This window comes from Anopheles bellator, chromosome X, assembly GCF_943735745.2.
Source record: "Anopheles bellator chromosome X, idAnoBellAS_SP24_06.2, whole genome shotgun sequence".
NCBI classification, from domain to species: domain Eukaryota; kingdom Metazoa; phylum Arthropoda; class Insecta; order Diptera; family Culicidae; genus Anopheles; species Anopheles bellator.
This window is the reverse complement of record NC_071287.1, coordinates 5927401-5937072: the sequence shown is the minus strand read 5'-3', so window position 1 is coordinate 5937072 and position 9672 is coordinate 5927401. Positions and strand designations below refer to the sequence as shown.

At 53.1% G+C, this 9672-nt stretch overlaps 3 protein-coding genes across 3 annotated transcripts; all 3 read left to right on the top strand.

Annotated features, from left to right (window-relative positions):
* The first annotated feature begins 4141 nt into the window (after positions 1 to 4141).
* Positions 4142 to 7792, top strand: LOC131213953 (forkhead box protein P4). Its single transcript, XM_058208203.1, has 5 exons — positions 4142 to 5195; positions 5264 to 5290; positions 5370 to 5446; positions 5654 to 5755; positions 6781 to 7792. Exons 1-5 carry the CDS (start codon positions 4262 to 4264, stop codon positions 7258 to 7260), a joined length of 1620 nt encoding a protein of 539 aa, XP_058064186.1. The 5' UTR covers positions 4142 to 4261; the 3' UTR covers positions 7261 to 7792.
* An 88-nt stretch (positions 7793 to 7880) lies between these two features.
* On the top strand, positions 7881 to 8604 carry LOC131213952 (uncharacterized). The gene has a single exon (XM_058208202.1). It carries the CDS (start codon positions 7965 to 7967, stop codon positions 8481 to 8483), a length of 519 nt encoding a protein of 172 aa, XP_058064185.1. The 5' UTR covers positions 7881 to 7964; the 3' UTR covers positions 8484 to 8604.
* A 132-nt stretch (positions 8605 to 8736) lies between these two features.
* LOC131213378 (uncharacterized) lies at positions 8737 to 9311 on the top strand. Its single transcript, XM_058207409.1, has 2 exons — positions 8737 to 8827; positions 8902 to 9311. Exons 1-2 carry the CDS (start codon positions 8737 to 8739, stop codon positions 9309 to 9311), a joined length of 501 nt encoding a protein of 166 aa, XP_058063392.1.
* The last annotated feature ends 361 nt before the right edge of the window (positions 9312 to 9672 follow it).

Here is a 9672-nt window from a genome sequence, read left to right as displayed (position 1 = left end):
AAGAGAGAAAGAGAGGAAAAAAAGAAAGAAAGAAAGAGAGAGAGAAAGATTGAGAATGTACCCTTCAAATGTAGCTTGTTGAGCTAACTAATGAGTTTAATAAATAAGTAACAAAATGTGTGACTAGTGCAGACCTATGTAGTGTGAAAAGAGTGTAAATACAAAGGAGCAGAAGAATGCAAGAAAGTGCGAACCGAGTTCTGGCAGGGTCAAGTCAGTGGACTACGTCAACCACTTGCTGCAACTTGCTTACAATAAAGCTCGTGAGATATTTAGTCGGAGCAGCTGTTTTAGTTAAAAACAGATAAAGCGGCATCTACAATCGCCAAATGGTTCCGATCTGCAACAGAGACTTCCTCCACCTATAGCGGTCGAACGCAGTCGTACGCCAACTCAACATCATCATATGAACTCGATGTAAAAAATGAAGTTCCGCTAAATGATAGCCTCGTGTACAACACACCGAGTGAGGTTGCTTTTGGCCTGTTACGTGTGGTTTTCAATGTAACTTTAACGAACCGACTAGCTTCGGCTAGGTATCGCCCACACTCTATGTAGACAAGATGCGGCGGTGCTAGCAGCCACTTGACTTAATGGGAAACGTAAGGGGTGGCGGGCACTGTCCTTTGATCGTTTCTTGCTCCTAGCTGTGCGCTGTCCGAGGACCTATAGCGTGTATCGAAAGCATGTAGTCCTGAGGCAAAGCCTTTTTTGGAATGCTTCAAAACACAAATGTCACTCAGTCAGTCAAGCTCGATCAGTCGGTCAGTCTGTTTTTAAGCGGACACTAACGGGCGCGGTACAGTGCACTTGGGCGTTACACAAAGCAAATGATACAGAGGCGGTCTTCGCGACTAGGATGTATGTCTACGTTTGTAAATGTGGTTTACTTTAGATTTTTTACCTAGTATTAAAAGTAAAACTAAAACCCCTTCGAAAAACGTGCGTGCGCGTGTTTTTGTGTGTGGCACAGGACTAATGGAACTAATGGAAAAAGGTCATTGTTTGGGAGGATACAGGCGCGAGACGGCGATGGTGAACCTTTGTTACATCTTTTCGGTGGGCTCGTGTCACTATCCCTGCGGGGGGATATGTTTTCTCCCGAGGGCAAACGTGTGTTAGAAGTATGACGATATTGTTTAGCAAACGGATTCGACACGGCTGCTTGTCGGCAAAGCATGATGTTAACTTATTATTTGTGTCAAATAAAGCAAGCAAAAATCAAACCAATTATTCGGGTCGAGAGGTCAGAATAAAGGAAGCGTCGCGTAACTCCACGTAGTTCGTAACTTTGTACTGTGTGTGCTGTGCTCCGCATCCTCCGTTCAGCATTAACAATTTCGAATAAATCACATACTCTTACGATGCGTGCAACATGTGTTTCACTGCTTTACTGCCCTGTCCCACGTTTGACGATGGGATTTTCAAAGTTCCTGAACGATTCAGTAACATTTATTTCAAAGGGATCTGATAGGTAGCACGCGAAAAACGGTGATGTTCCCCCGACACGCTACCGGAATGGTAAATACAAATTAGACAGCAGCTCATTCAATGTGACTAGCGTTAATGTGTCGAACACGTTTTATGAGGGTTAATTTAATATCAGAAATTGGGGTCCAGGATTCTCCGGGGCCCGACTACTGCGGCTGCGATCATCGACGCACCAAAAGTAGCACCAAACCGGGAATCCAAGCAGGCTAAACTGTTGAAGAAGCGTTCGCAAGCCTATCTCTTATTGGTTGAGGATCAGCTCGTAATCATTGCAGTGAAGTTCCAGACCTCAGGCATGTTTGTAATGCACACAAACGGTGGTTGCAATTCGCAGATTGGTAGATACTAGGTTGTGTATTAAGTTTTGCGGGTCGATACCAAAGGGCGCTGCTACAAGCCTATTTTTTACTATATTGGTACACTCTTCAAACGAACGTATGTGAAGTTTGAACGGAACGGATGTGAACGTTTCACATAATTTTTTTGTTGTACAAGCCATTTAGTATAGACGAGAACCTTTCAACAGCAGTTATGACGTCATCATTTGATGGAAATCGTTTTTCACACATGTTTTTTTCTAGTTTGAAAACAGATGAAAGTCGTCAGGGACCAAATTTGATGAATAAGGTGGATATTCTAATAATTCGAACTGTAATTAAGGGATTTTTGTCATTTTCCAAATGGTCTTGTGACAGGGTGCATTGCTTTGATCAAAGAGAATGTTTATCTTCTTCAAACCGGGTCTTTTTTCAGGAAGTTTCACTTTAAGTAGGTCTTAAAGGTTGCAACGATATTGAAAATTTATTGTTTTATCAGTTTACAAGTAATCCGGTAACAAAATTCCATTTGCATCCCAAAAAACTGTTGCTAACATCATTTTAGGCATTATCTGGACGGAATCGTTCCGGAACCGAAGAAAGAGGTTCACACAACTCCTTAGCCTCTTGTTTTGATTCAGGATCATGGTCATCAGGATCAGGATCCAAGTCTCATCCATAGTGATGATTTGATGCACAAAATCCACTTTATCCTACTGAAAACGCTTTAAATGTTATCAAGAAAGATGCATTCGAATGCGTTTTTAGCGAATGCGGCACCCATTTTGCAAACAGCTTTCATGAACCAAAAACTTCAATCAAAATATTGGTTATATTCCTCAATGAGATGGCTAGGCTTTGTACTAAATCTCAGTAAGTGATTCGACGACTTTTCAATACGATATCTTGAATTTTTCTACGATTTCAGTTGTTGTGTCTGTTTTTTTACGCTTTGGACATGGATTGTCTTGAAGGCTACTACGACCACGTTCAAACTCAGAATCTATCCTTTTAACCCCCTAATTAAAGGCGAAGAGTCTTTATACACTTTCACCATTCGTTCGTAAATCTCCTTTGTTTTTAAACCTTCCAAAAAATAAAAATTCAATCGTTGGATGATACTTGATTTTCTCCATTGTAACAAATACTGTGACACGTCGATACTAAATGGCTTGAAGAAAAAAAAAAAAAATAAGAGACCGATTGAAATGAAACTTCACATACGTCCATATGAAGAGTGCACCACTATAGCAAAAAATAGGCTCGTAAAAAATAGGCAGCGCCTTCTGCCGAGGGTCAAAAGAAGAACAAAACGGCCATACGTAGGACGTAAGCTTGAGTGATAAAAACAGTATGCCATTTGAAGATCACGAGTCATAGCGTCCGTCATAGTTGGAATCTTTCGAATTAATTCAGATCCTTCAGGAAGTCAAGCATTGGCAGTAGGCCTCTGACGACAACAAACAGCAGCACCAGCAACCACGGAGTCTGCGCCACACTGATGGAGGGAGCAAGCGAGCGAAAGAGAGCTGGAGATGGAGCACGAGATGCTAGTCGAGCCGGTGTAGATTACGCCTGCAATCAGTGCACAGTGGTTTCAGCTGCGAATCGATGCGGCTATCCGCTTTCCATACCGTCTCGCACTCGATTGCTCGTCTGTCGTGTGCATTTTAAGGTGGCCTTTGTTGATGGTTGTTTGACAAGCCCGGCCCTGGTGCTGGGTGTATTGGAGTGTTTGTCAGAGACAGTTCGTTCGGTGCGCGCTGAGGATTCGGTAAGGTCTGGCGAATGTTTCGTCTGGAAGTGGAGCCGCCGCAACCTGGGGGCCCAACCCGTTGTTGGTGTTGTTGGTGTTGTTGGTCGTTTGGGGCTCAAAATTGGGCCAGCCCGACCGCGGGACTGTCAGGCTTCAGGGGGCTAATGTTTATTCATTTCTTCCAGCTCGTATTTTCTTTTGGCTTCTACTGGTCTTAGAGAGACGGCTGGTGCACCGACCTTCATTTCGGGATGCAGCGTTACCAGACGACGCGCAGACGTGACGCATCCTTTGTGTCTGTCTGTGTGTGTGTGTGTGTGGTGTACTTTCGTCGTGCCAAGGAGTGTCAGTTTCCAGCGTTCGTCCTCGTCACGCGTGCCGCAGTAATTGTGCAGCAGATGCAGCCCGCAGAGAAGACAGACTCGTCGCTGGACCGCGGCTCTAGTTTTTTGGTTACTTTCATTTTTCTTCACAGGTCGCTCGCAGCACACCACACCATCATTTCCACTACTGAGGGTTCTTCTGGATCTGGGCTTTCTAGGGGGTCGACTGTGCAGTCGCCGGGGCCGACGACGTGTGTTACGATTGCGGAAGAGTTGTGCAACCATATACCAGTGTCCAGTGTCCTTTGTTTGATTCCCCCATCTTCCCGTGCCCCGTCTTCCCGTATCGAGCCCGTGCCCCGCCTGATGGGGCCATGCTTGCTGCCGCGTTACCTCCGTTTACGTTGCTCTATCATGGTGTCCCCATTCCTGTGTCTCCTGCATCTCCTCCAGATGAGCTCGGCAATGGGTTGGGCGCAACGCGGACCAGCGCGACCAGCCCCACGGTGCACCCCCTGTTCGGTGGAGGCGCGTGCCGCTGGCCCGGCTGCGAGCGGGTGTTCGACGAGTTCGCCGACTTCTACAGCCATCTGCACTCGGACCACATCAACGGTGACTACTCGGCCGCCCAGGCACGCATCCAGATGGAGGTGGTCTGCCAGCTGCACCTGCAGCTGCAGAAGGAGCGCGACCGGCTGCAGGCGATGATCCTGCACCTGAACAAGAAGAACGAGCTGATGCGTGCCCCGGCCGCCCTGTTCGGCAGCCAGTTCCTGTCCCAGCTGGCTCCGGTGCCGCCGCCACCGCCGCCGCCAACACACCACGCAGCACCGCCACCACCGGTGCAGCCACCACAGCCCTCGTCCACGTCGCTGTCGACTGTCGCGGCCTCGCAACCCACGCTGGCCACGGTACCATCCGCCAGTCCGTTCGAGCTCATCGCCGGACTACGCTTCCCGGCGGATGTGACGGCCACGGCCGACCTGGCCGCGCCCGGTGCTAGCCTGGTGCAGGGATCGGCCTTCGGTAGCAAGTTTGCGCACCATCACCACCAGCACCACCAGCACCACCAGCATCCACCGACTGCTGGAACGGGTGCTTCAGTGGTGGCGGCGTCCCTAGTCGGGCAGCACACAGTCACCGAGCATTCACCGAGTGGCGCCGTCGGTTCACTCGGAGGTCCTGGCGGTACCACCGGACCGTCCCCAGTATGTACCGGCGGCGGTGGCGGTGGGTCGTCCGGCTCCGGGAAAGGCTCGAAGGGTGGCGGCGTCCGACCGAAGTACTACTCACCTCCCGACAGCGAAGGTAAGCTCGATCGAAGGTGCCAGATCGTATGCCAACCACTTACGTCCACTCTTACGATTCCGCTTCAGAGCTCAACTATCCGGACGTGCAAGATGGTAAGGTTGGGATGATGGAGGTGCCGGACACACGTGTACACACGGGGTAATCCAGAGTCCTTTTCCTTCCTCTCGACAGATGTCCACAAAAACCGCGAATTCTACCGCAGCCACGATGTGCGCCCACCATTCACCTACGCATCGCTGATCCGGCAGGTCGGTACAGGCTCACGACTATACTAGGCTGGTCCATCCAGTGTTTGGATTCCGTCAAATCGTCGTCCAAGCTGTCAGCTTGATTTTCGTAGAAAGCTTCCAAACACCAGATGGATCACCCTAATAGGCATAGTATCCTGAAGAGCGTATCCAGAAGCTATATGTCTGTGGTGTGGCGGTGGTCTGACTTTCTTCCCCCAAACACAGTCCATAATCGAGTCGCCCGAGAAGCAGCTGACGCTCAACGAGATCTACAACTGGTTCCAGAACACGTTCTGTTACTTCCGGCGCAATGCGGCCACCTGGAAGGTAAGTCCTGTTCCGTCACAAAACGGGGACCCACGGGGGCTGGGGCTGAAACCACGAAACGGAAACCAGGTCCAGGGAATCAATGGGATCCAATCAACCGGCCGTAAAATGTGGTTCCAATTGCCGTTTGCTCCACAATAATATCTGTACACTTAAACTCCACCCCATCCACACACAAAAAAAAACATCCTAAGAATGCCGTGCGTCACAATCTGTCGCTCCACAAGTGCTTCATGCGCGTGGAGAACATTAAGGGCGCCGTGTGGACGGTGAACGAAGCGGAGTTTTGCAAGCGGCGCCCCCAGAAGCTCGGCATCATGCAGTTTAAATTCCAGCAGCAGCAGCAGCAGCAGCAACATCATCACCACGGTCACGTTCCGCACTCGGCACAGCACCAAAGCAACGTCGGCGGTGGCGGCTGCAATCCGACGAAGAAGAAGGCATCCTCGACTACGTCATCGGGCGGGGCACCGTCGCAGGTGTCACCGCAGCCACAGCAGGTGTCCACGGTTGGGACCGCTGGGATTGCCAGCGAGGCCAGTGGGTCCCTCAGGGCTCCACCACCCCCTCCGCCGCCATTCTTCTACAAACGGTTCGTGTCGTTCGTGTCCCTGTGTCCCTAGTCCTCACAAAACCTATCAGACCATCAGACCGGAAATAGTTTGTCCACTATTCGAGTACATGCGACAGTGACTGCCCCCCGCCCCGGGGATGCAAGGTTCACGAGTCTACTAACCACCATCACCATTCTGGTGCCATTGTGGTTCGTAGCTCGGGACCTGTGCCCGGGACCAACTTCATTGCCCCCCCCACATTCACAGGCTACGCGCCACTTCGAGTAGAACGATGAAAAACCCACCGCCAGAACAGCGTTGCGAGCTGCGAGCCTTTGGTACGTACCCGTCCAGGACGGTCCAGGATACCGGAAGTGGACCGGCACCGGATTCTCTAGATCGTCCTGAGACGCACGGCCGAGCCGATCCGACATTACCGACCAGGGGGTTATCGATCGGCCTTCTCCACAGAACGCGATCCGGACGAACCTGTCGCTGCACAAGTGCTTCGTGCGGTACGAGGACGACTTCGGCTCGTTCTGGATGGTGGACGACCACGAGTTTCTGAAGCGCCGCCACCTGTCGCGTGGCCGCCCCCGGAAGTACGACATCTCGATGCCACCGCTGAGCGATGGTGGCGCGGGTCCGGCGTCCACCGTCGCCGCAGCACCGTCACCACGGTCGTCCGAGTCGCGGCCGGGCGTGTCGGAGCCCCCGGTGTCGAGCGCTCCGCATCTACCACCGCCCCCGCTGGCCATGGTCCGGGACGACGAGGCAGAGTCGCTGAAGTACGGCGGCGATGAGTACACCCGCATGAGGCGCGCGCCCTCTACCGGGGAAGCCGGCGGTGACGACGGTGGCGATCTGGACCTGGGGGGCGGATGCATCCGGCCGGGCGGTGTACGGTTGTTGAAGAAGGCGGCCTCCGACGGCTACAGCATCCGACGGTAACGGTCTGACACTGCGACAGTCTGACAGTACGGGACTGACAGCCAAGCTCCAAGACATAGTTCCACCACAGTTCCTTCTAAACCTTCTCCACCTTCTTCTCCACAGTCTCCACAGTTTTATCGCATCCTCGTGCAGCACTTCGAGCCGTTCGGGCGAGAACCGATTGTTCCGCTACTTGATAGAAGCCGGACGAAACGCGGCGTATCGGTGGCGTTGCTCAATGGTTTTACTTCGCCACACTCGCTCTTGCTCTGTCTAATCCCTCTACCGTAGGTTAGGTTTCTTTTCGATCTCTAGCAGCTACCTGATCTAGCGATTCCCGACGCGGACCAGACAATGGGCTACTGGATCTCATTTCTTGCCGCCTTCCCGGTGACCACCGGTTCGGACCGCTCGGTGACTGTGACTGCCGAAGGGGATTAGTAGGTCACGGTGCGTCAAGTGTTCGCGCAGCACTTGTACTGAGTTAATTTTTTTCGAAGAAAAAAAAACGATAACAAGCCATGGGAGTCACCGTCGGTTTCTCAAGTAGCCCATCCATCGTCGACGCTATCGGCCCGATAAGGTGCAGTTCCGGTAGTGCTACCGCTCCGGATACTGTGTATAAAACGGACATACAGCCGAGCCTGCCGGTATCACTCGTCAGTAGCGCGTCAGTCTCGTACCAACAGTCCACAGTCCCCATATCCTCTCCCATACACACGATGCAGCGTGGATTGGTTGCCCTCGGTGCCCTGGCAGTAGTACTGGCACTCGGTGGCGTCATCTGCACCCCGCTAGCCGATACCGGTCCGGCTTCGGAGGCTCTTCTCGTGGGATCACTCGAGTTCGGTCCGAGCGCCGCCGATGGAACGCTGCGGTCGAGCAATCAAGCAGCAGGTCAAGTACTGGAGAGCACCCAGCTCGATCGGAGCGATGCGGTGGCGAACCGGCATCAGATCGTGTACACGCTCGGGGGACGCCGACCCGGCGACCGGCTCGTTGGGCTCTCGTCGGACAGCAAATTTTGGTCCACCGCTCAGGATGTGAAGCTGGACCTGCAGTACCCGCAGGCCGGCGTCGGAGCCGTCGTCACGTACGTGGAGGTCACGGTAGACCAGAGCAGCCAGGCCGGGACCGGGTACGTCGTGGCGGGCGGTATCGGGCAGCGCTTCGTACGGCTCGTGATCGAGGCGTACGGTACGCAGCACTTCACCTATACCGCCGCCATCTACGGTGTTTGAACTGTCAGCAGCCCCATGACACCGATTCGAGCTGGCAGCCCAGCAATAAGCAATAATAAATAGACCACCGGGGCGCGGGAAGACTGCTGACTACGCAGCCCGGTCTTGCCTTTGTGGCGTTAGCTCTACCTCTCTGGCTTTGTGTTGGGCTGGGTGTAGTTTCGTGGTTTTCGTGTAGGGCACTGGAATCGAGTCGAGCCGAGAGTCAGTTCTAGTTCGTCTGCCCAGCTGGAACCATCGCCACCCGGGATCGATGGCTCCGCAAACCGAAACACCTGCCACCTGGCTTGTGCTCGCGCTGCTCGTCGTTTGCTCGCCACTGTCCTCTGCGAAGGATCACAACTGTAAGTGCGGTGGCGTCAGGGGTGCTGGATGGGTGGATCCTGTAGCTCATCACCATCTCCACCACCACCACCAGATATTGTGCACCCAAGCGCCGACCTTGAGTGTCCGGGCAACGTGACCGACGGGCGTCTCCTGATCACGGCGTACCGACCGCAGTACGAGAGTGACCGGAAGCGGGACTATCTGGACGCGCGGCACCAGAAGCTGTACACGCTGCAGGAGTACCTGGACGATCGGGCCCCGTACGTGACGGTCGGTATGGACCCGCTGCTGCGTGTCCCGTACGGCACGGAGGTCTGCGTGCCGGAGCTGAACCGGCACTTCCGGCGGCCGGTGCAGCTGCGTGTGTGCGACACGCACGAGGACCTGAGCGGTGGCGGCTACCGGCGGCTGGAGATCTGCGTGCGCACCCAGGAGGACAGCTACGATGACGCGGTCAACCTGCTCCAGGCCACGCTCGTACTTGGAACGCCCGATGCCTAATGCCGACCGTTCGAAAGCAGCGGGTCCCTAGAGCAGGTTCTATTTCGATCGAATCGGTGTGAAAAATGCTGTAAATCCAGCGGCCTAACTCCAGCCGTTACAACAATTTCAGTTCGATTCAGTTAACTGTTAAGTCGATTTTAATCAATACGGCCCCAGTCCGTTTGGCTAAGCTCAGAAAGAAACCTGCTGTGGAAGTGCTAGAATGTGGTGCTCGAAAACATAGCCGAGTTTTGCTCCTTGGGAAGTGCTCTAAAACGTAGTTTCGGTTTGTTTCTTGTCACCGAACAGCGAGCGCATCAACCGCGTTTTGCAGCGCCACCTGTACGTTAAGATGGCGTGCGCTGGGAAATAAACCGAA

Bases quoted from the DNA above. Each gene is read 5' to 3' on its own strand.
- LOC131213952 (XM_058208202.1), top strand. From the start codon at position 7,965: ATGCAGCGTGGATTGGTTGCCCTCGGTGCCCTGGCAGTAGTACTGGCA.
- LOC131213953 (XM_058208203.1), top strand. From the start codon at position 4,262: ATGCTTGCTGCCGCGTTACCTCCGTTTACGTTGCTCTATCATGGTGTC. The intron at 5,291-5,369 runs GTAAGGTTGGGA...TCCTCTCGACAG, and splicing joins CTATCCGGACGTGCAAGATG to ATGTCCACAAAAACCGCGAA. The intron at 5,756-6,780 runs GTAAGTCCTGTT...CCTTCTCCACAG, and splicing joins GCAATGCGGCCACCTGGAAG to AACGCGATCCGGACGAACCT.
- LOC131213378 (XM_058207409.1), top strand. From the start codon at position 8,737: ATGGCTCCGCAAACCGAAACACCTGCCACCTGGCTTGTGCTCGCGCTG. The intron at 8,828-8,901 runs GTAAGTGCGGTG...CACCACCACCAG, and splicing joins CTCTGCGAAGGATCACAACT to ATATTGTGCACCCAAGCGCC.